The sequence below is a fragment of the Phoca vitulina genome, unplaced genomic scaffold, assembly GCF_004348235.1.
Source record: "Phoca vitulina isolate PV1807 unplaced genomic scaffold, GSC_HSeal_1.0 scaffold1, whole genome shotgun sequence".
Lineage (NCBI taxonomy): Eukaryota > Metazoa > Chordata > Mammalia > Carnivora > Phocidae > Phoca > Phoca vitulina.
The window spans coordinates 7,412,518-7,437,723 of NW_022589704.1; the positions used below are offsets into that span (position 1 = coordinate 7,412,518).

The window sequence follows — 25,206 nt, forward strand, 5'->3', positions numbered from 1 at the left end:
AACGGGATGCACCGAGGACTGAGCTAGTTAACTTCAGAGCGGCGGGAAAGAGGTATCAAAGGGCTGGGAAGGGTTTTCATCAATGCAAACTCTGTCCTCCTGGGACACCGTGCCCGCCCCCCACACATAAGCGTGCGCGCGCACACACACACACACACACACACACACAGCAGAGCTTACAGAACAGACTGCTTTCCTAACTCCAAAGTAGCCCCACCCTCAGAGAGGGAAAGAAAGAGGAAATTGCTCTCTTTCCCTCTCTCCCTGCCCCCAGCCCTCTCACTCTCTCTCTCTGTCTCTACCCCGCCCCCCCAAACACACGCTCCTCAGCCGCTGGAAGTAAGATTCTCAAACTTCAATGTGCAAAAAGACTCACTCAGGGAACTTGGAAAATACAGATGCCTCCAGCACTCTGTATCCGAGGGCCATGGGTAGGCCCAGGATCTGCATTTTAGTACCTATGGCCCTGGCTCAAGAGACTGAAGCCCAGGCAGTCAGCGCCGCACAGTCTGCTCACTTTTGGGCTCTTGATGCCTGGTGGGGAGACAATACTCAACAGACCTTGTTAATAACAGAAGCACTTTTAAAGCAGTTTCAATCCAAACCCTCAGCAGCTCTAGTCTCTTTCCAGAAAAGCTCATGTCATTAAATGCCCTGTTTCTTCTTGCTCTCTGTTCTCCCAGATGCCTGAGACTTGAAACACCACCTGTGTGCTCCTGGCATCTGTGTCCAGCCCAGGTCTGGTGAAGAACTTCAGCCCTACCACCCACGGCCTCCCCAAAAGCTCCATGAGTATCTAAAAAGTATGTCCAATTTAATGTGTCCAAAGTGACCTTGACTCCATGCCTCCCTAGTCCTGCTCAGTCAGTGGAACCCCAGCCCCCGACCTTCCAGATGTCCTAGACACATAATTAAAAGTTATCATAGGTTTGTCTCCCCCTCACTCGTCGAACCTCTCAGAAAGTACTGCCAGCACCCCTTACCTCACACCCTTTGTGCCCCCCACCTCCCACCCCCATTCTTAGAAAAGCCACCTTAAAGGCTTGCCTTGGTCCTGCTCACAGTGTTCCAGTCCACTGGTCTTGATTAGGTTCCTCCAACACACCAAACTTTGTCCTGTCGCAGGGCCTTTGCACTTGCTGTCCCATCTCCCAGAAAGCAGTTCCTCAGTTCATTACGTGGCTATCTCCTCATCACCATTCAGGTCTCAGCTCTGATCAGTCAGCCTCCCATCTACCCATCACATCACGTAATTTCTTCTTGGCACTTATATTTACATAAAACTCTCATTTCTTTCTTTCTTTTTTCTTTTTCTTTTTTTTTTTGGTGAATTTTCTGAGGAATAACATATATACTGTGAAAAGCACAAATCTTATGTTTACAGCTTGAGGAACTTTTATGCGTGTATACACCAGGGCAAATATCACCCAAATCAATATGGAACATTTCCAGCACACCAGTAGGATCCTTCCTGCCCCCCAATCCTGTCAGTAACTCCAAAGCATGATTCTGTCTTCTGTCACCATGGAGGAGTTTGGTCTACTCCTGAACTTCAAATAAATGGAATCATAGGATATGAACTCGTTTCTGGCTTTTTTTGTTGTTGTTCAACATTCTGTAAGATTCATCCACATTGCTGCATGTAGATGCTCATTTGTTTTTACTGAATAGTATTCAATTATATGAATTATGTCACAACCTAATCATTCTTCTATCCATTTTGCCATTTATCTGTGTCTATTTGGGTTCTTCCTAGAACTTCTATGAATCCGGCTCCTGTGAATATTCTTGAACATGTCTTTTGATGAACATATCCACTAGCTTCTCTTGGTTATAAATCTAATGACAGAATTGCGAGGTCGGAGGGGAGGCAGAGTTTAGCTTCTGTAGATGCTGCCGAGCTGTCTTCCCAAGTGTTCGTTTATAAAGGTTATACTTTATAAGCAGCGTGAGCGTTCCAGGTGCTCCGCATCCTCACCCACACCGGGCATTGCGAGTCTTTGGTTTTCTAGTCATCCTGATAGGTATGTAATGGTGTCTCATTGCAGATGCATTTCCATGACTGACACAGTTAAGCACCTTTTCATATTTAGTGACCAAAGGAATATCCTCTTTTGTGAATGGTCTGCTCAGTTTTCTTTGCCCATTTATTAGAGTGGTCTTTTTACATTTATTTTGTTTGGTGTGTGTATCGAAGATAAACATCCTTTGTCAGATATAAGTAATGGTGCCGTTAGATGAAGCGTTCGTAGATTATCTATCCCCACCCTGTGACTGTAAATCCCAGGACGGCAGGGGCTGTGTTTTATTCACCAATGCATTTCTAAAACCTAGCACCACCATGTCCAGTATGCAACAGGAACTCAATATTTGGATTCAATCAGTTGGGATTTCTGGGATAGAGTTAACAGGGAGCATCTTCTCACTTGTTTATTCATTTGTGTTGCTTTTTTGCTCCCAGTCCCCCATCCTCAACTTTCTGTGCCCTGCAGTGTAATGCAGCAGCATAACTAGTCAGATCCCCACAAGATACTTGAAACTTCCGTCCTAGCTGACTTCCTGTTAGCATCTGCCAATGGGAGGCGCTCTTGTGAGATGCAAGGCGGGAGGGGAGAAGTGACCCTTTCTGACAGCTGTAAGAACATCAGGGACTCAGGGTCATGTGGTGGCAGCTTCAAGGGCAGCCACATCAAGTTGGAAGTCCAGGCTCTGGGTCCTTGCCAGGAGCCTTAGTCGACAGTGCTATGACCTCTGAGGAATCTTTCTCCAGCCCTGGCTGATGTCAGTTGCCTAGGTGCAGTTGTCAATTTATGAGCAACCTTCCCTTCCCTTTTTTGCTCCTTTAGTCCTTTAGACATCCTAAAACATATCCCTGCACTAAATCTCTTCTGTCTGAAATACCTAGAGTGAACTCTGTATCCCAGTCAGATCCTGACCAGTACAGAGCTTTGCCCCTGGAATCGTCCTGAGAAACAGGCCCTCAAAGATGTGTTTCTGAGCTTGGTTCACCACCATGTTTGAGCTTGAATGGCAGGAAAGACCTCATTGCCAGTGGAAAACCTGATCTGGAAATGTATGGCACGCCGTATGTTAAGACTTGTGGTTGTTTTTGCATGAAATGCCTATTGAAGACAAGGCTTAAGAGACCAAGTAGATAATGCATTTGATGTTTTTAGTGGTGATGATGATCAACAGGAGAGTGAAATGAACTGGCTACTTTTTACTTCACTGGGTGCTCACAGAAAACGACAAGTTCAGGCTTTAAATTTGAAAGCCAAGTCATGATCAGAATACTGGAGTCCTGCTGTGGCAGTCTTAAAAAAGGTATCTTATTTCTTATTTCTTGTGGATACAGGGCTGCAAACCAGGCCCCAAGTCTGTGTGAGCTGCAGAACTACAGTCTTGAATTCACAGCTGTGCCAATTCTCTTAGGTGAAGCCTATGGCACTGATTGGAAAGGAGTGAGACATTGAGATGTGGAATGGGGATATTTGGGTAGACTCAAACAAATCTGACTCTTCCACTCACAAATCCTCAGGCCTCCCCTGCAAAAGCAGCAGACTCCTTAGAGAAATGGCTAATTCCAAATCTGGGAAAGGAAAAGTAGATGATGAGCCTAGAACATCTCATGCCAAAGTAAGGAAGTGCTCAAAAAAATGATGGGGACATAGCGAAAGGACACAAAAGACAACTTGGAGGGGCACCTAATGAAGAATCTGTGCATGAAAAATATTACCAGATTGTAACCGATAGTGTGTGTGTGTGTGTGTGTGTGTGTGTGTGTGTGGAAAGCTCTTCCTTAGAGTGCTAATAAATATAAAAGGAAAGTTTGGCAAGTATTAATTGTTCAAGCAAGAATCAATGGCTGCTAAAACTAGTGGATAAAAGTCTGATGAGGAGGGGCACTTGGGTGGCTCAGTCGGTTCAGCGTCTGTCTTCGGCTCAGGTCATAGTCACAAGGTCCTAGGATCAAGCCCCATGTTGGGCTCCTGATCAGCCGGGAGCCTGCTTCTAACTGCTCCCTCTCCCTCTGCCCCTCCTCCCTACTCATGCTCTTTATTTAAATAAATAAAATCTTTAAAAAAAGTCTGATGAAGCATATTTACAAAGTCTCAAAGTATCTCCCATTAAAAAAAAAAAAAAATCAGGGGCGCCTGGGTGGCTCAGATGGTTAGGCGTCTGCCTTCGGCTCAGGTCATGATCCCAGAGTCCTGGGATCGAGTCCCGCATCCGGCTCCCTGCTCAGCAGGGAGCCTGCTTCTCCCTCTGCCTCTCTCTCTCTCTCTGTCTCTTATGAATAAATAAATAAAATCTTAAAAAAAAATAAAAATAAAAAATAAATCATTACAGTGGAGAAACCTGGAAGACACCACCTTAATCAAGTGATTAAAATTAACATCACCAGTAATGGTTCAAACCAACACCATCATGATATGGTACATCGAGGACGTAACATCACTTCTGTATTATTCCTGCCCAATTGCATAATCTCAACCAAATCCTGAGAAAACACCAGACAACTCCAAATTGAGGGCATTCTACAAAACAACTGTCCTGCACCCGTAAGTGTCAAGATATGAAAAGACAAAGACAGAGGAACTGTTCCAGATTAGAGGAGACTCAAGAACATGACAACTAAATACAAAAAATAATCATGGATGGCATCCTGCATCTTTTTGTTTTCTCCTTTTAAAAAATATTAGCGGGGGGCGCCTGGGTGGCTCAGTCGTTGAGCGTCTGCCTTCGGCTCAGGGATCCTGGGATCGAGCCCCACATCGGGCTCTCTGCTCAGCAGGAAGCCTGCTTCTCTCTCTCCCACTCCCCCCTGCTTGTGTTCCCTCTCTCGCTGTGTCTCTGTCAAATAAATAAAATCTTAAAAAAAAAAAAATTTTTTTTAAATATTAGGGGAACAATTGGTGAAACATTAATGAAACCTGAATATTTAGTATTACATCATTTATTTCCTAATTTTAATAATTACACTGTGGTTATGTAAGAAAATGTCCTTGTTTCAAGGAAACACACCCTGAAATGTTTAGGAGCAAGGGATATAATGTCTGCAGCTTGCTTCCAAACGGTTCATAAAAAATAGTTACGGAGAGTCCTTATTGAGAAAAACGGATTATCCAAAAAAACTGATAAAGCAGATGTGGTAAGATGTTAGCAGATGGGAGTGAAAGTCATGTTGGAATTCTTTCTACTGTTCTTGCAAGTTCTAAGTCTTGAATTATTCAAAATAAGGTCCCCTCTTCCCCTGAAAAGTCACTATTTTTCAATGACAGATGCAATCATAGGACCGAGACAATGACCACTGAGGAATGTTAAAACTGCTACATGAATGGTCAACAGAACGGTCATAACGGGAAAGTCAGAATGGGACAGGCAGGTAATACCGCCTGCGGACGCGACACAGCAGGACGTACGCCAGGCAAGCAGTTGAGTATTCCTGGAGGGGGAGGGGAGAATCTGAATGTAGTCAAGCCTCTAGATCTGACTCCGAATTTACAGAAAACGTGAGAGACATAAACAAATGGACACTATAAAGATGTTCCTTGCTAACCCTAAATACGGGATGTTCCATGGATAAATGACCCAGTTTTTTCAACTTTGTTTTTGAGGAGGAACTAGATTGCACCAAATGCAATCCAAGAGCTTCATTTTGATTTTGATTCAAACTTTTGTAAAAAGACACCTTTAAGGGCGCCTGGGTGGCTCAGTTGTTTGAGCGACTGCCTTCGGCTCAGGTCACGATCCCAGAGTCCTGGGATCGAGTCCCGCATCAGGCTCCCTGCTCAGCGGGGAGTCTGCTTCTCCCTCTGACTCTCCCCCTGACTCTCCCCCCTTCTTATGCTCTCTATCATCTCTCTCAATAAATAAATAAAAATCTTAAAAAAAAAAAAAGACACCTTTAAGACAATCTGAGAAAATCATATATGGACTGGGTTAAGGTATTATCAACACTGTTAATGTGATAATTGTATGTAGTTTTTTTTTTTCTTTTTTAAGATTTTATTTGAGAGAGAGAGAGCACAAGCAGGGGGAGCAGCAGGCAGAGGGAGAAGCAGGCTCCCCGCTGAGCAAGAAGCCTGATGTGGGGCTCGATCCCAGGACCCTGGGATCATGACCCGAGCCGAAGGCAGCAGCTTAACCGACTAAAAGCCACCCAGGTGCCCCTACTCTCTTCTTTTTTTAAAAGGTATCCCTGGGCGCCTGGGTGGCTCAGTCGTTAAGCGTCTGCCTTCGGCTCAGGTCATGATCCCAGCGTCCTGGGATCGAGCCCCGCATCAGGCTCCCTGCTCCGCAGGAAGCCTGCTTCTCCCTCTCCCACTCCCCCTGCTTGTGTTCCCTCTCTCGCTGTGTCTCTGTCAAATAAATAAATAAAATCTTCAAAAAAAAAAAAAAAAAAATTTTAAAAGGCATCCTTATCAGGGTGCCTGGCTGGCTCAGTCAGAACAGCATGCATCTCTTGACCTTGGGGTTGTGAGTTCAAGCCCCATGTTGGGTGTAGAGCTTACCTAAATAAAACTTAAAAAAAGAAAAAAGGCATCCTTATCTGTTACCATACACATTAAAATATGTGACATATCTAGGATTTGTCTTACAATAGTCTAAAGAAAGGGGCACCTGGGTGGCTCAGTTAAGTGTTTGACTCTTGATTTTGGCTCAGGTCATGATCTCAGGGTTGTGAGATCAAGCCCCATGTCAGGGTCCACACTGGGCATGAAGCCTGCTTAAGATTCTCTCTCTCCTCTCCCTCTGCCCTTCTCCACCCTCCCTCTCTTAAAAAAAAAAAAAAAAGTCTAAGAAAAAAGGGTGAAATAAATAAAAACTGGTAAAATGTCAATTGTTGAAGCTAGGTTATGTTAGGTAGGAGTTTGTTACACTAGTTGCTTTAGCTATTTGTGTCTCCCAAAGTTCGTATGTTGAAGCACTCACCCTCCAGTGATGGTGCTTAGAAATGGGGTCTTTGGGAGGTAATTAGGGTTAGATTAGGTCATGAGGGTGGGGCCCTGACAAAGGCAAAGAAAGATGATTTTTTAAAAGATCAAAAGATAATAAAGGATTAGTATCCAAAATGTACAAAGAATTGATACAACCCAACAAATGGGCAGAAGACATGAATGGACATTTCTCCAAAGACGACAAGATGGCCAACAGACACATGAAAAATTGCTCAAAATCACCCATCATCAAGGAAATGCAAATCAAAACCATAATGAGATATCACACCTCACACCTGTCAGAATGGCTAGAATCAACACAAGAAACAACAGGTGTTGGTGAGGAGGCAAAGAAAAAGGAACCCTCTTGCACTATTGGTGGGGATACAAACTGGTGCAGCCACTGTGGAGAACAGTATAGGGGGGTCCTCCAAAAATTAAAACTAGAACTACCCTATGATCCAATAATCGTACTACTGGGTATTTACCCAAAGAATACAAAAGCACTAATTCAAAGGGATACGTGCACATCTGTTTACAGTAGCATTATCTACAATAGCCAAATTATGAAAGCAGCCCAAGCATCCATCAATACATGAATGGATAAAGATGTGGGTGTGTGGGTGTGTGTATACACACACAGTGGAATATTATGCAGCCATAAAAAATAAAATATTGCCATTCACAACAACGTGGATGGAGCTAGAGTATAATGCTAAATGAAGTCAGAGAAAGACAAATGCCATATGATTTCACTCATGGAGAATATAAGAAACAAATGAGAAAAGGAAAAAAAGAGAGAGAGACAAACTAAGAAACAGACTCTTAACTAGAGAGAACTGATGGGTTACCAGAGAGGAGGTGGGTAAAGGGGATTAAGAGTAGACTTATTCTGAACACTGAGTAATATACAGAATTGCTGAATCACTATATTGTACACCTGAAACTAATATAACACTGCATGTTAACTATACTGTAATTAAAATCAAAATCTTAATAAAATATAAATTTTTTTATAAATAAATAAAATCAAAAGGTGGATAGAGAGAAAGAGACATGAGATCTCTCTGCCACCCAAGGACATAGCAAGAAGATGCCTATCTGCAAACCAGGAAGGGGGCCCTCACTAGACACAGAATCTGCTGGCACTTAGATCATGGGACTTCCCAGACACTTCTAAAGACACTAGTCTACTTCTGCGTACGTTTGAAATTTTTCATTAAAAAAAAACCTAGGGGCTCCCGGGTGGCTCAGTTGTTAAGCGTCTGCCTTCAGCTCAGGTCTTGATCCCAGGGTCCTGGGTTTGAGCTCCGCATTGGGTTCCCTGCTTGGCGGGAAGCCTGCTTCTCCCTCTCCCTGCTGCTCCCCCTACTTGTGCTGGTTCTCTGTCAAATAAATAAAATCTTAAAAAAAAAAAAAAACTAAAAAACTAACCTTGGGGGAAAAAGCTAATTAAAAACAAAAGTTGCAATAACCTCAGGACCATTAAGGACTCAGACCCCTCAGGAATGAAGGTTCAGGTCACCCCACAGGGGCAAAAGAACATGGAATGGGTAGTATGGGAAGAAGTTGTACAAATACCACCCACAGCCCTGTGAGCTGGTACAAAAACAAGAACTGCATATATTTTATTTTGTATGTTTTATTCACTGCTTATTTTATGTATATTTTATTCACTGTATGTATATTTTATTCACTGCTTATTTTAGGTGGTATTACCCTCAAGAGGGTTTACTTTTTTAAGATTTTAAGTAATCTCTACACCCGACGTGGAGTTCAAACTCACAACCCCGAGATCAAGAGTTGCACTCTCCACCAACTGAGCCAGCCAGGGGCCCCTCTCCTTGCTTCTTTTATATATATATGTGTAGATACAAACCAATTTTTCTATTTTTCCATATTCATATTCATACAGAGTATCCAGGTGAGACTGTAAGTGAACTGGAGAGACATTAGGATCAACCTAGAAATGGACGGAATGACTGATGGGATCACTGGATATGGTATTAATGGTTTCCCTACAATTACTGATTGATCCTTCAGTAACTTTACCTTTTCCCATTTTGCTACGAACCTTTTCAATACCAACTTTATTTTTTTCCTTTCTTTTGACTGAATATTTAGGGCGGTTTCTATTTCATGATGGGACCCTGTCCCGCTTAAGGCTTAATTTCATGTTACCAAAGAGAGTCAGAAAATCAGGTAAGTGAGGGCACCTGGGTGGCTCAGTTGTTAAGCGTCTGCCTTCGGCTCAGGTCATGATCCTTGGGTCCTGAGATTGAGCCCCGCATCGGGCTCCCTGCTCAGCGGGAAGCCGGCTTCTTCCTCTCCCACTCCCCCTGCTTGTGTTCCCTCTGTCAAATAAATAAATAAAATCTTTAAAAAAAAAAAAAAAATCAGGTGATTGTGCCCTATATGAGTCTCACCATACTTGCATTTCAGCTTCAGTCTGCTTCAGTAAAGTGCGAAGGATGATTATCACGCATCATCCAGAACCCACACTGGAACACAAGTGCTAAATCTGAAAATACTCTGGGTCAGCAGTATGCTGGAAGAACGTGCAGATGCACACACAGATCGCACTCACATACTCCGGAGGTCAGAGCTGAATGAAACCTCACAGATCATCAGGTAGGCCATGCTTCCCCACTCAGACTGTCCTGCCAGACACAGCAAGGCTGGGCCTTTCGAAACTGCTCTGGGTTCCCAGCTCTGCACAAGAATGGAAACAGAACCTGTTCTGAGCCTCCTCATTGGAAAAGGCTGAGATCCTCAGTCCACAGGCCAAATTGGGGTAGTTGCTAGGATTCCTTTCCCATGGTCAACGTGCACAAACTATCCCAAATCTTTGCAACTTCAAAACATAACACTAGAGAAAATTAGCATTAGAGACTGCGAACCACCAATATCCGTTCTCCCCAGTTCTTAGAAACAGCACCCCAATGGTATTTGGGGCGGTAAAGCAGTCAACTAAAATCCTGAAATTTCCAGTCCTTCTTGCAATGAACTATAGTTACATATTTATGTTCGGACCAGTAAGACTTAAGATGTTGGATGGGTCTCCCAAAAAAGCCCCTTATAGGGGGCTGAGTAAGCAGGGAGGAGTGCTCCTTTTGCCCCACCCCACTCCTTCCTCCTCCCTGGAATACCAGGTTTGATGACTGGTGCTCTAGCAGTCACCTTGGACCATGAATGACCGTGAGTATGGAAGCCACAATCAAGGATTTAAAAAAAAGAACCCAGGTCCCAGAGCAATATGCCAGCCTCTGGGTTTTACTTGAGAAATAAACCATCTTGTTTAAGTCCCTTTGTTTTTTGTCTTACATGCAACCAAACCTAATACTGACCCACTGACAATTTTCAGGACCATTTCTCACACTAAAAGAGGAGTTCAAAGGAAAAAATAATTTTTGGTCAAGGGACACCAATCTACCACTCCTACACCTTGGGGGACAAGTAAACAATCTTTAAGAAATAAACAATGGCTCTGCTTAAGACCAGCTGGACTGAACTGAGTATTGAAGCTATTCTGAGTTTCATCCTCGTGATGTCATCCCTTTGCCAGCAACGAAACGCGGGCAGTGATAGATTCTAGGCTACAGAGCAACAATGAGGGAAAGGGCCCACTTCTCTTCCCTTGCTTCCCAGCATCTATGTGCTGTTCCTCCCATACAGTGAAGCATGGCTATACTGTTTTAGTTGCAAAACATTCCCACTAATTAATCTCTGGAGGGAAACTCTCCTCTCGAAGGTTCCTGGTCTGGAACTGGCACTACCAAGAGCTGTATAGGTTCTTCATTCCCAGGACATCCAATGACATCCCTAAAATAAACAGCACACATCCGGCTGCTTCCAGGTTCCCAGGCTCCCTAGCGTCCCAGCAAGCAGTGCAGCTTCCTCATTAGGAATTGCCTGCACTCAAGCAGGGTCAAAGCCATCTCCAGAGCTGGGCTATTTCTTTTTGCTCCATGAAACCTATCAACTAGGAGCCCAACTTCCATGGGGGATGTGCTCCTGGCTGTAACGCACTCTGTTTGGAATGTGCATGCCTGATGCTCCCGTGAGGAGTTCTACTTCCCACACTGGAAGCACAGGAGAGACCGCTTCACTCCACGGTAGCATTTCTGTCCATCATACACAGACTTTTTATTCTTATTAATAATGCAGAGGGCATTTTGTATAAAACAAATTCCAAATTCTTTATCTGATCAATTTAAAAAATAGTGTTTATGAAAGGACACACTAATACCTCTTTATAAAATGGTTGCCTAAGAGAAAAATTAACTATTTAAGATAAAGCCAGAAGTACTATTATCTATCCTGAAATTAAAAAATAATCCAACTTAGAACCAATGAAAAGAGAGTGAAAATTCCTTGATGTATATGCATAAACTCATACAGATAATTACCCAAAGTGGCAACGACATCCCCCACCCCACATGCTCTTCCTACAATGTGACCTTATTTCTTTCATCAAGGATGGAGAGGGTCCCGTGTTCCCAGCCTCCTGAGTCTCAGTGGGTGTGTGGGGACTTTGACAGAATAAAAGTATCACAGAAGTGACACTATGTGACTTCTGAGTTTAGGTCAGAGATGGTGATGCAAACTCTGCTTGGTTCTCCTCTGGCGGGGAGCCAACTGCCGCCTAAGAAGCCCACCTACTCTGAAAATATCCTGCTGAAGAGGAATATATAGTTCCTCCAGCCATGAACCCAGCTGAGCTCCTAGCCAACAGCCAGAATCAACTGCCAGTCACACGACTGATCCATCTTGGCCAGCCAACATTATCGAACCTTCCCAAGATTACAGCCCCAGCTGACATCTGACCACAATCAGAGGAGGCCCCATGGGAGAACTGCCCAGCTGAGCCGTTCCCCAAAATCATGACTCATAAAATTACCAACAAAATTAAGGGGTTGTTTTAAGTAAGTTTGGAGTAATTTGTTAGGCAACAGTAACCAGAACACCGACTATCTAGGGGAAAGCTATCTTGTTTGGGTATGTTAAAGCCTCCAAATTAAAATAAGTAAAAGCAAACCACATACAAAACAAATAACTTTAAAACTCAGCGAGAGTTAAGATAATTTGCAAGTAAGTTTATAGAAAAGGACATAACGTGGTGGTTGGAAGTCAGTGAACAGATGAGACTGTGAAAAAGAGCAGGACTGAGACAGAAGAACATTCCTGGGGAAGAGTGGTTTCTTTCCACTAAGTGGGAAATTCCTCAAGTAGAAGCAAGGTTCTTGGTTAAGTAAATGGAATGTTCTGTGATAAAGATGACTTTGCTACCCCAAATCCACCTACCCCACCCCAAATGTTTGTGTTTTAATTTCGTATTTGTTTTTATTTTTCCGGCACAAGCACACAGTGGAGTCTAGTTTGGAAGGTGTGGGCAGGCTCTGGAAGGCACATTCAGAGGGTGTGTCTGTGGTATAAGGGTAGGAGACGATCCACGAGTCAGCAGAAAGGGACAGTGAAAGGAGTAAAGACATGTGGTCAAACTTACCCGTGTTTATCTTGACCTCCACATTCCCAAATACAGAACCAGCCAGTGTTCCATAGGCTGGCAGGAAAAGCCATGGCTGCCTCCATGTCTCGGGTGCTCATGTGTTTGGAACCTCTTCATGGTGCCAAGAGAACGGTTTAGTGCAAGACTTAGCCTTGACAAAGGTGAGTAGAAGAGGTGCGCTCAGACAGAATACCACCATGTTTTATTTAAGTTCTTTTTTATTTTCCTCCACACTGGCAAAAGTTCCGAGGGAGCTTAAAGTTTTGTAAACATTTTAACTATCCCTCTTCCCCACCCCCCACTTTTGAATTTACAAAGCAAAGGAGAGCAGGAGTCCCAACTTTTAATGGTTCCCCATCTCCTCATGCTATTTGATCCAAAAACTATATACAAGTTTGTAGCAGTCTCTGTATAGTTATTGTACATGTTTGGGAGGGAGGGTGCGAGGGAGGCAAGAAGGGATAGGGAGAATGGTGATCCAAAAGAATAAAAATAGAAACCAAATATAATCAGCCAAAACCAAAATGCTCTCAGAGCAACTCCAGCCTTCTTCAGGCAATGATGACAGAAAGAAAAGGTGCTCTACCAGGAGCCACCCAAACCACAGCACTTCTCACACAGGGACGGATGGTCCAATGGCTCCAGACCAAAGTGTGATTGGCAATTCCAGAGTGATGTTCTGCAGGGGGCTGGGGGAGGCAGGAAGAGTACTGGTTTATAAATAGGGCTTGAATACATTTATAATTGAAGTGAAGGGGTATTAGGAGGCCATGATCAGAAGCCAGAAGCAGGCTTCTCTTCTCCCATTCTCTCCCATCCCCTCCATCCCACTGCATTCTCCTGTGTAGTGGTTTCCATGGATGAAGGTCTTAAAGATGGTTAGGTTTTGTATGTTTTCTTTTCAGAAAAGGCAAGCAACTTGCCATTTCAGAATCTTTAAACAAAACCTTTTGGGGCCACAGCAAGACACACACGTAATGCTCTGAGGAACCAGATGAAATTCCGGGCTTTTATCAGAAGCAAAAGTTTATCCCTATCCAAAATGAAATTACACAAATTCATACATATGGTAAAGATCCTAGCTGCCTCTTAAACGAGACAAATTTTCAGCAGAAAGGCCCAAAACAAACTGGTCCTAGTCCTCTGAAGTAAAAATATTTATGGGAAAAATCAGTTTTTGTAAGAAAGGAAAAATTAAGAATAAGTCCTTCTCCCAGGCCATAGGGTTTCCTTTGTCCAATCAGGTTGGAGAATGCCAGGGGAGAAGTCAGCTTGCTTGGAAGTCACTATCTAATGAAGAAAAACATGAATCCTTTCTCCAAAAGGATGCTCAGAAAGAACAGGCGAGGGGTGTGCAACATCAAACCAATCCAATCTAAACTCCACCCCACTCAGGGCCTCTTTGATGCAATCCCAAAGTTAGCAGTGGCAATGTGACCTTCAGACTGGGGGCGCTCTGACTGTCTTGTTGGACACTCAAAAGTCACAGTCCGTGGCATGGTGTTGCTGGTCAATGTCTGTTACCATTAACTCTCTTCATGACTGCACCAGTTAGACCCCTTGCCCTTATGGGGGGTTAAAAAGAAGAAGAAAAAGAATATAGAAAGGAAAAAAGTGACATAAGAAAGTAAATAGCTATTGGCAGATCCCAACACACTTTCTGGGACACAGTAGATGAAATCACGGCACAGGAAACAGGTGCTGCCCAAAATCAGCCTTGTTGGGGAGTAATCCCAACTGCCACCCCCAAGACACAGGGTCCGGTCCACTTATCTACAGTCTGAGATGCTCACCAACAAAAACAGTTTAAAGAATCTTGGACACAAAGGGCTAGAAGAAAAAGCCTGAGATGATCGGTTCTGTGATTTGTTGCAGAGTGATATAGAGTAAATGGTGAGTAAGTGTTGTGTCCAAAGGTGGAGAATCCATGGTCAGCAGAGAGGAGAAGGAACGCCAGTCCACTGGCAGGTGCTCAGTAGTCATCCAAAGTCTCGATTTCACCCATATTGAGTCGCTCTGATGAAGCATTGACTGAAAACCCTGCCGGAAAAAATTGGCAATGAGTGACCACATCCAGACAACCATGGGGCTCAAATTCTAGACAGTGGGCTGGAATAGAAGTCTCTCCTGCTTTAGCATGCCATAGAGATACTAAAGAAAGGAAGAAGAAGGAAGGATAAAGGTCAGAGAGCAGTATTCTGCTCTTCCAATGAGACATTCTTCGTTTTTATTTATTTCTTAGGGTTCTGGTATAATTACGTAGGGAGGGAAAAAAAGAATTCCAAACTAGTGCGTTAGAGATTCCTGAGAAGAATCTGGGCTGTGAGCACGTGTTAAAGCCCAGTGAGGCTGGCTAGTGGGGAAAGTTCATTCGGGAGGTGAATCTTAACAGAGATGGGGGGCAGGGGAAGGACAGGAATAACACATACCAAGTACTTTGTAACTACCTGACCATATGACTGTGAAATCTAAGTGTGAGTAATACTACTTCAGTCCCACTAACTATTGGGAATACATTTTTCCCACTCATTGGGTCAAAAACCTTTTCAAAGTTCTGGCTTTTGCTATTTGAGGGTAGGAGGCTTCAGGGAAGATCCACTACCAGATCCTTATAGCCCTCAGATGTTTTCTCACAGGGTAGACAGCACAAAAAGATTTAAAGTACTTTGTTCAACTCAACCTATTATAGGTAGGCTTGCAAAGGAAAGGATTTTGGTTAGCCATACTGATTAACCAAAATGCAATCTGGTTTAGAGAAAGCAGTATTCGCACCACCACCGAAGGCAGGAACAGTAATCACAAACACCTAATCCCATCAGCCACACGTATGTCATTTTTCTGTAACGCCATAATCAAAGATTGATAAAAAGTATTAACACGGCTTCCTTGGAATGAACGACTCCCAAAGAGCTTTCAGTTCATCCACCCTAAATGAAATCTCAAACTGTTTCAGCTGCTATTTGAATATCAAAAAGGAAACAGGCAATGCTCTCCTATCTAAAAGCAGTTAATACTACTTGTGTTCTGCCCCCTCCTTTTTGCTCTTTAAATGTTCAAGTTTTCAAACAAAGACACATTTTAAATGTACCAATAATAAAGTCTTATATAATAAAAATAGCTTATTTATATTATATTCTTGACTCAAAATATCATTTGAAAACATAAATGTGACTATTTATTAACCAAGGAAGCTATGGTACAAGCTGCTTACAAGGCCTAAGACTAGGAGAGGCCAGGGCTCCAAACCCCAGCCTCAGCTCTACCCATCAACAACATTGCCACAACCCACAAGACCTTTTCCCTTAAAAATAATGAAAGGCTTAGTATCCCTATTTGGAAATAACAGTTTAATTAGGTAAGTACTAAAACTTAAAAACCAAACAGCCTATGAAATGAGCTATTACTCTATTCTGAAGCAAGGTTTTGACTTCACATGTATCTCAGGAACGGATGAACTGTGATAAAAACGAGCTACATGTGATAAAAGCAGAAATGTAATAAAAACACAACGGGGCGCCTAGGTGGCTCAGTTGGTTAAGAATCTGCCTTCCGTTCAGGTCATGATCCCAGGGTCCTGGGATCGAGCCCCGCATCAGGCTCCCTGGCTCAGCAGAAAGTCTGCTTCCCCCTCTCCCTCTGCCCCTCCCCCCCCGCTTGTGCCCTCTCATATAAATAAACTTAAAAATACACACACAAAGAAACTTAAATTTTAATCATGCAAAGACAGGAAAAAAGCAGCAGCCTGCGCCCCTCCCCCCCAAAAAAGTTACTTGTTCATGACTGCAGTATGTGGCTTACTGGGCTAAGCTTTTAGCAGACACAGTCTCACTGACCAGTCATAAAAGCACGTCTACTCCACATTTGACAGACGGGAAAGCTCTGGGATACCATGAAGTACAAGGCAAGAAGGAGGATTTAAGCCCACTGTGCCTGGCTCTAAAGACTACATTCTGTTATTAGGATCAGAACTGACTACGTCTCACTCGTATGATTTCTTAAGGTTTGAGAGGCTGTAAAGTATGACAGGAGGAAAATGCCATTGTGTGTGGACTATTTATCATATCCAAATAAGGGACGCTGGTTCACACTGGCACCTGGTAGCTCTAAACACTACAGGAAGACACAGAGCACAATGGAAGTGATGGATCATTAAAATGAGGCTGGGCCTCTCTGATGGTCTGTTTTAGAAGCAAAGTTCTCTTTTGATCAGTGACTACTTTCTCAATGGATGCTTTTGGATCAAATTAGAACTGTCTCATTCTGTGCTTGGCAAACTGTGACTGGTGGACATTTATTAATTTTTCTCAATCTGTAAATCAATTAAATGTAGTAATAAGTGGAAATGAGTAGTAAGGGGCAGAAGTTAGTAATTATCAGAGGAATTTTCAGAGAGAGATCTAGTTGAGCAGAAATTTTCATAAAAAAGGTCCAAGCCTAGGGGCGCCTGGGTGGCTCAGTCGTTAAGCGTCTGCCTTCGGCTCAGGTCATGATCCCAGCGTCCTGGGATCGAGCCCCGCATCAGGCTCCCTGCTCCGCGGGAAGCCTGCTTCTCTCTCTCCCACTCCCCCTGCTTGTGTTCCCTCTCTCGCTGTGTCTCTCTGTCAAATAAATAAATAAAATCTTTAAAAAAAAAAAAAAAAAGGTCCAAGCCTACACAAGTGAGTTTTCTCAATATTCTGTTGAACTTTTACTTCCCTTTCCCTTATATATTTTTTTCTGTTCCTTCAACATACATACATTCCTTAAACTCTATTCCTAAAAAAACCTCTCATTCCCCTGAAGAGTGTTTTAAGTCCCTTTCATTAGGAGTCAGATTGAATATTCAACTCACAGAGCTTTACACCTCATTTTCAGAGGAACCTTTTCCCTGCAGCCTACCCTTCCAGTGCCACAGCTGAAGAGCAACAAGGGCTTCTTGGCCAGAATCCACACCCAGAATTTCAGGAACACTTGTAAATCTATATTTACCCACTTCTGTCAAAACTGGATAAAATGTTAGACTGGTTCCATCTACTCTTAACATAAATTTCTAAGACAAAATAAATAAATAAATAAATAAATAACAATTCTGAGGCAGAAGAAAACAGAATTTCACCAGATCTCTCTCTGTTCCCAAGCCAGCTTTCAGGCCCCAGTTCCAAAGGGCAATCCTCAAAGTTAGGTTTCTGTTACTGACATTTTGTTTTCTCCAGAGTAGGAAACCTATGAGGGAAGGCAGGGACCCTACGGAGGGCAGGGTAGGATGGCAATCCCCCTCCTGCTGTGCTCTCTGCTCTTTCACAAGGGCATCTCCACTTGAAGTCTCATAGGCATTTCACACTGGACCCACCCAACATACTTCCAACTCCGTATCATTACCCCATAAGCCTGCTCCATCTTCCAGGGCTCATCCTTTTAGCAAATGGCAGCACTACCCATCCTGCTGCCCAAACCCTTCCATTCCTCTTGTCTTGCCAATTCAGTCCCCTAAGTTTCTAAAACCCATCTAACTCCTCTCTATCTCTAATGCCAAAACCCTATTCTCCAGGCCACCAGGATCTTTCACCTGGTCTACACTGCAGCCTCCTAACCACTCTGCCTCCTGCCTGGGCCAACATCCCAACCTGCCATCTTTGCCAATATAATCATTCTACTCCGGACAGCATGGCTTTTAATACTCTACATTCATCAACAGAGAATCATTTTAATTTCATCATTGTCTGTGAGGCTGTTGGGCTAATTTAAAAAACACAAACAGCCTGCATCTGCTTTGCCTAGACTGTTTATTATTCCAGAAACACCACTCACTGTCTGTCCTTCCCGCCAGTCTTTCAAAGCCCCAGTTCTGGTGTCACCATTTCCATGAAGCTGCCTTGTGTGAAGACTCTGGTTCTCAACGCCAGACGAGAATAGTTGTGGCTAACAGAAAAGTGGGAGGAAAACAGGCCTCCTCTGAAATCCCAGCCCCACTGCTGAACAGCTGGGTGACTTTGGAAAATGTTCTAAACCCTAAGGGCCTTGGTTTACTCGTTGGTAAACTGGAACATGATCTCATAATGCAGAGTGACTCTGAAAATCACAGGTATATATACACATATGTAATGGGTATCAGCAAATATTAGTTGTTTGAATACCTGATTGGATTTATGGTCAGCTTCTATATAAATCAGCATTTAAATTTTACAACTTTTCCTTTTCTCCATTAGCATTATTTTCCAACTAAACTGAAAGGCCTTCTAGGGAAATTCCTATTATACATGAAATAAGGCTTCAAAGTTTAAAGCACCACACAGTATAAGTAATTACTTTTCTTGTTCCCTATAGCATATGAGGCATTGCTCTTGTACTGATGGGCCCAGTAAATATTACCTACTTCGAAGTTGTTTAAAAACATTAATTTTATGTAAGAAATATTTCCCCTTATGAAAAACATTCCACCAGGAGACTCACATATAATACTGCTATAACCTGCACACCTCCAACACCCACCTGAGACTTTAGGCTTTTGCTCACCTAATAAACTGGGATCTGCTCGGACCATCTTCTGCTTTTTCTTCTTCTTGCCACTTTGTACGGCCTCAAAATTGGATTGTTGGTTGTTGCTTTGATTGGTCTGAAATACTGAATGGAGTGCACTATGGTTCATTCCCCACACAGAGTCCTGTGAGATAAGATGTCACAACTGAGGTTACACAGTGGATTCAAGTGTGGCCCACTCTAAGAAAATGGTTGATTGGCCCTCACCTTATCAAGCATAAGATTAAAAACAGAAGCCTTATCATGGATTCTGGTAATAATGAAACCAAGAAGAGTCCACTAAGCCACCCTTTCCCTTCATTTAGATTCAGACATCCCATTTAAGCTCTGGGCCTCCAAAAGGCCCATCCTGGTAGCTCCAGGTTTTCATCCCATTGTGACTACACAGCCATCAAAACCTCTCTGGTACACATGGAGTCCGCACCATCTACTAGGAAATTAAATATACAGCAAATAATCACCAACAGACCTCTGGACTCCAGCAATTTACACCCCTCACCTACCAAAGCATAAGGTTTCTCTGTCTCTGAGCCCTAGGACAGAAAGAACAGCCTACAGACTAGCTGGCAGCATGTTACCAAACAAAATTAGTATCATGTACTTTATTCCTATGGGCAATCCTAGAAGAAATCTGGTCCCCAAATATCCATACACTTTCTACCAACTGGTTCAACTATGAAATAGTCTACCAGCCATTTGCACTTACCTGTTGCTCTTATTAGAGCAATTCATTTTAAACTGGGATCAGATTCGATGAGCTAGTTGAAGGCACAGGTAGTGCTGGTGGGGAATGAGGAGGAAGAGTGGAGAAAGCACTGCGGAAGGACGAGCCTGGCTACATGCCCATGTGCACGCCTAGCGGGCCCCAACTTCCAATTTCAGCACACAGGGGCAGCCATTTCACAAACATAAAAACTTTCTGTATTGCTATACGATGTCTTCCCTTCTGATTATTTTTCCTAGTGCTGTTTATGTTGACATTTTTCACTTAATCCCTGTTAGCCCATCTACTCAAATGGATTTTATTTTTATTTATTTTTTTTAAAGATTTTGTTTATTAATTTGACAGAGAGAGACACAGCGAGAGAGGGACTACAAGCAGGGGGAGTGGGAGAGGGAGAAGCAGGGAGCCCGATGTGGGGCTCAATCTCAGGACCCAAGGATCATGACCTGAGCCGAAGGCAGACGCTTAACGACTGAGCCACCCAGGCGCCCCAAATGGATTTCAAATGCCATGTACTTCACTATATCTTTTATATCCCCAGAAATGACCGCTATAACAAAACTATCTCTACCAGAATTATAGAATTAAAGGATATGAATATTCTTAAGCTCTTCGTGAGCTTTGCCATCTCATCTGTCAGAAAACTTGTACAACTGATCCTCATTATTCACAGATTACATATTTGCAAATTCACTTACTGGCTGTAATTTATTTGTAACCCCAAAATCAAAACTTGCGGTGCTTTTATGGTTTTCCTGAACAAGCCAATGTCCAGAGCAGTGAAAAATCTGAGTTGCCTGAGGAACACATCCCCAGTTGAGGTGGAACAGGGCAGTATTCTGCCCTCTTGTCTCAGTTCTCATATAGTAAACAAGCATCTTTTTCAGTCTCCGTAGTGTACTGATGTTCACATTTTGTGCTTGTTGGTGCTGTCACTGTTTAAAATGGCCCCCAAGAGGAGCGCCTGGGTGGCTCAGTCAGTTAAGCATCTGTCTTCAGCTCAGGTCATGATCCCAGGGTCCTGGGTTCGAGCCCCAGGTTGGGCTCCCTGCTCAGCAGGGAGTCTGCTTCTCCCTCTCCCTCTGCCTCTGCCTCTGCCCCCGCTCTCTCCCTCTTGTGCGTACACTCTCTCTAATAAACAAAATCTAAAAAATAAAATAAAATGGCCCCCAAGTATTAAGTACTGCCTGGTGTGCCAAAAAAATGCATGTGCTAGATAAGCTTCACTCAAGTGTCAGTTCTAGTGCTGCTGGCCATGAGTTCAATGTTAAGGAATCAACAATATATTAAATAAGGCATCTTAAACAGAAACACGCATAAAACAAAGTAACATATTGACCAGCTGACAAAAATGTTGTGATCAGAGGTTCCAGAAATCTAACTGGATGTTCTCCCTGGAGCAATAGTTCAGTATTCGCTAATTCAGCTTTAGCGGGGCTTTACAAAACATAACTACCACAAATAATGAGAACTGATTGTACCTTTTTACATCCCCATCAACAACATCTGACGTGTCTGGCATGCTATGGTATTGTCAATATTGGGTACAGTGCATCCTGAGCACTCGAAATTTAACATCTGTAGGTTTTAACTATCCAAAAAAATGTACAGGTCTGTGACAAGTTGGAATTTGCAATTTGAGGCACATATACGAACCAAGGAAAACGCAACTAGTACGCCTAACAGAGAATGATTTCGTTTGCTATTTGGGAAATTCGCAAAAGTCTCTGGACGTATCATTTGAAATCTACCACATTTTAAGAAGCTATGATCATGGGATGTACAAAAACAGTATCTTTTAATTTTCCTTCCTCTGGCTGCTCCGTACTCCAGGGTATTACTACTCACTCGCAGGGCTACGGCGCCAACGCCACCGCCTCGTACCTGCTGCTGCTGCTGCTGCCGCTGGCTGGCTTTCTGTTTGGCGCGGCGCTCGAGGAACTGCTTGGCAAACTCCTTGGCCTCAGAGGTATCTCCTAAATAGGCCCTAATATAATCATGGACTTCATAAGGAGATTCTACTTCTTTCAGGAAAGAAACAAAAGTGGGAACTGCAACATGAGAGGGGAGAAGACAAAGAGTAACAATGAAATATCACATGCAAAGACTCAGCGTCAGTTTTTATTATACTGTCACACCTATTGCCGACTCTAATGATGCAAACTTGAAAGGTATGCAGCTACTGTGTTAAATATTCTTTAACCTACTCTGCAGAGGAGAGAAAAAAAAAAAAAGCCCACTGTCATTGCAATGCCCCAAATTATCTCAAATAGCACAGAGTCAAAGACACATCACGCATGTTTAGTTTCACTAAACGCTATGTTGGTAAAAACTGCATGTTACATTGACTAAAAACAACTGCTGGCCTAAGACAGAAGTTATCTGGAAATTCATTCTTTCTTTCCTTAAATTCAATCAATATTTATTAAGTGCTATGATGTGCATCAGGCACCATGGCAGATACTAAAAATACAGCCGTACCCTCCGGGAACTTTCACTTCACTGAGATATATGTTTAGAGAGGAATTAAATGGAATATGCAAGCAGTGTGGTACAGCAGAAAAAGCACAAGTATCAGAGTTAGACAGACATGGGTTAAAATCCTGACTCTGAAATTTGCTCGCTGTGTGACCTTGATGAGTTATTTAACCAATCTGAGCCTCTGTTTCCTAATTTATAAAATGGGGATAATATCACATTGTAAAGGTATCTTATGAAATTACTGCAAAAATTAAGTAACTGGAATAACCTATGCTAACTGCTAAAAAGTGCCTAGCACATGATAGGTGCTTAATGAATGGTAGCTGGCCATTATTTATTATTATTTATTATTTTCCCCCTGGCTCTTTCAGACCATAAGATATTGTTACAATGCTGCAAAGGAATTCTTCCATTCCTTTACTATTCTGTTTTTATAAGATCCTTGGTTTTAGTTAAGACATTGGAAGTGGATAAGTTCAAATCAGCCTATCAGTTATAGGAATCCAAATCTTCCACACCAAGCTGACTGGTCTCTGGTTCAAACATTTGGGGTCAGGGCAGGGATTCACTTCCATCTAAGGCAGAGAATTCTCTTTGTGATCAAGTAACAATTAGCAAGTTTTTCTTCTAATTGCACTGAAACCTTTTCATTTCCACTCACTGGTCCTAGTTTCATTGTGCATAAAATAAGTCTACTTGCTCTGGCACATGATTCCCACCCCCGCCCCCAAAAGCAGGAAGGGAAAGATCACCTCAGCCTTCTCTTGCCCAGGATGACCTCTGTCTCCACCATGAGTTACCTTCTTTGGACTTGGCCTGGCTGGCTATGTCCCCCATAAAATGACCTGTATGGAACTATGACCTCCTCTATCCTGCACATTTACTAAGACAGCCTGAGATTCCACTTACTTTTTGGCAACCACTGAGAACCTATTTGAGTACAATACTACAGGACTTTTCTCACAAGTAGTACTTATAAATACTGTTAAAGAGTCAAGTTCTTATGGTAGATATAGGATTTGATCTCCATTAGCTTTCACCTCCTGAGTTTTGGCCCATCATTCCAACCTGTCAACCTCTTTGTGGGTCCTGCTCTGCCATTCCACATGCTGGGTTTCCCTCCCCAATTCTTACCATCCAAGTTATTTGCCGTATTAAGGGCATGAAGCATCTGTTCACACCACTGGGTAAATCCATCTTGGGCTTTATTTACTCCCTGAAAGAGCTTCAGCAACTTTTCTTCTTCTTCTACTTTCTTATTCTGCCGGTTAGACACACCTACAGATTTACTGAAGCAAAACAATAGGGCGATATTATATTCCCAGACACTGTTACTATATGATTATACGACAACACCATAAACAGATAATGTCCTGGCAACACCGGATGGCTGTCCAGTAATCCGATGCTTGGGTCCAAAAACGAATTAAAAAAAAAAAAACAACTTCAAATATTTGGATTGGGGCCGGGGGAACTTAATATCCTCTTACAAACTAGCCTCAGCTAATACATTCTCATTTGTGAAGATAGGGCTTCTTGCCAGAGAAATGATTAAATTCTTCCAACGTGCCCTTTGGTGAATTTTTAAAATTTTGCTAAGCCTCAGTTTACTCATCTGTAAAATGGTACTAATACTTCTTTGGGTTATCATAAGGAATCAAGATACTGTATGCAAAGGCCTAGAGCACAGTGCCTGGCAAAGATACTCAATAAGCTCACAGTTGTTTAGAGTCCTATTCTTAATACTTTAGACCCTCAAACAAGAAGAAACAATCTGACAACACTACCATTTATTAAGTAGTTACTATGTGCCAGGCACGTCACTAACTACTTCGTGTGCATTCAATCTGTACAACTACACCCATGAAGGCATCATTATTATCTTCATTTTACAGATGAGGGAACTGAGGCTCAAAGAGGTTCCCTCTTGCCCAAGGTCACACAGGTCACACAGCTAGTAAGTGGCAGTGCTGGGAACTGAGTTCACATATTTATCATTAAAACCCATGCTCATTCATTAACACTGCATACTGAGGAAAGAAAGACAAAGGTGAAGTGTAACTAATTTGTCATAAAAATATATAGGTTTAAGGTCATTAGAGAGGTGTTTATAATACTCACTATAGTCTAGCTAACTTAAAAAAATATAAATTTAGAGAAAAATGCTAAGATCTACAGAGGATCTTGGAGAAATGTTCAACAACAAAAATACACTATTCCTAATATTTATTAAGTGGTTACCATGTGACAGGCAATGGACTAAGTGCCCAGCAGTACAAAGAGCCCCTAGTAATAATACAGATGTGTTTCCATGGGGAAGAAAGCAATCACCAAACTACAATCTCCCATGCTTGGACACAGATGAAAATAAGCAAAAACTAAATAACTATCTTTCCCTGCCCACCCAGTATCCCACTCCCCACATGCCCCGTCCCCCAACCCTCCAAGAAGCGTAGGTTTGATCATTTTGAGCCCTACCTGAGACTGGCGTTGTTTTTATTTTTATTTGTAGAATTCCTAGGTCCCACCTCTTTGACTGCATCATCCCAGAATCCCATGTTGGAGTTTTTAGTGTCAGCATTACTCCAGATACTACTGACTAGGTCAGATGCCCACTGGTTAGGGGGGCCAGTATTTATAGAGCCCCAAACAGAATTCCCAATGCTGGTGTGCAGGTTGGAATGCTGTTAAAGAAGAAGAGACAAATGATGTGGTTAACAATACTAAGAAGAGGGTCCAGAGTCAGAGAAGAGAACTCCTCACACCAGCCCATACCGTGAGTGCTTAGGAGGATGAACCCACCGTATTGTTCCGGGCTCTGCTCGGCTGCTGGTGCTGCTGCTGCTGCTTCTGCATCTGCCTGGCCTCCTCCTGCTGGATCTCCAGGAGCGACTTGGCAGAGCCCGCGGGTTTGCTGACGGTCCCCCAGCCGGAGAGCTTCTGCTGCTGCTGCTGCTGCTGCTGCTGGAGAGCCTTCATCAGCTCCCTCTGCTGGCGCCTCTGCTGTTGCACAACAGTAAGCTGGCTTAACGTTC

General features: G+C 42.9%; 1 protein-coding gene across 6 annotated transcripts in view; it reads right to left on the reverse strand.

Annotated features, from left to right (window-relative positions):
* Positions 1 to 12,311: 12,311 nt before the first annotated feature.
* GIGYF2 (GRB10 interacting GYF protein 2) overlaps positions 12,312 to 25,206 on the reverse strand; it is a 146,385-nt gene continuing 133,490 nt past the window's right edge. For 2 of the 6 annotated variants that reach the window (XM_032398311.1, XM_032398400.1), the window contains 6 exons: positions 24,974 to 25,174; positions 24,650 to 24,855; positions 23,306 to 23,460; positions 21,575 to 21,741; positions 18,943 to 19,093; positions 12,312 to 14,490 (listed from right to left, as the gene is read on the reverse strand). In XM_032398311.1, coding sequence (XP_032254202.1) covers positions 14,423 to 14,490; positions 18,943 to 19,093; positions 21,575 to 21,741; positions 23,306 to 23,460; positions 24,650 to 24,855; positions 24,974 to 25,174 — 948 coding nt within the window. In that variant the 3' untranslated portion in view covers positions 12,312 to 14,422. The remainder of the gene's footprint in view (positions 14,491 to 18,942; positions 19,094 to 21,574; positions 21,742 to 23,305; positions 23,461 to 24,649; positions 24,856 to 24,973; positions 25,175 to 25,206) is intronic. The other 4 variants (XM_032397992.1, XM_032398073.1, XM_032398231.1 and 1 more) reach the window with 3 other exon arrangements.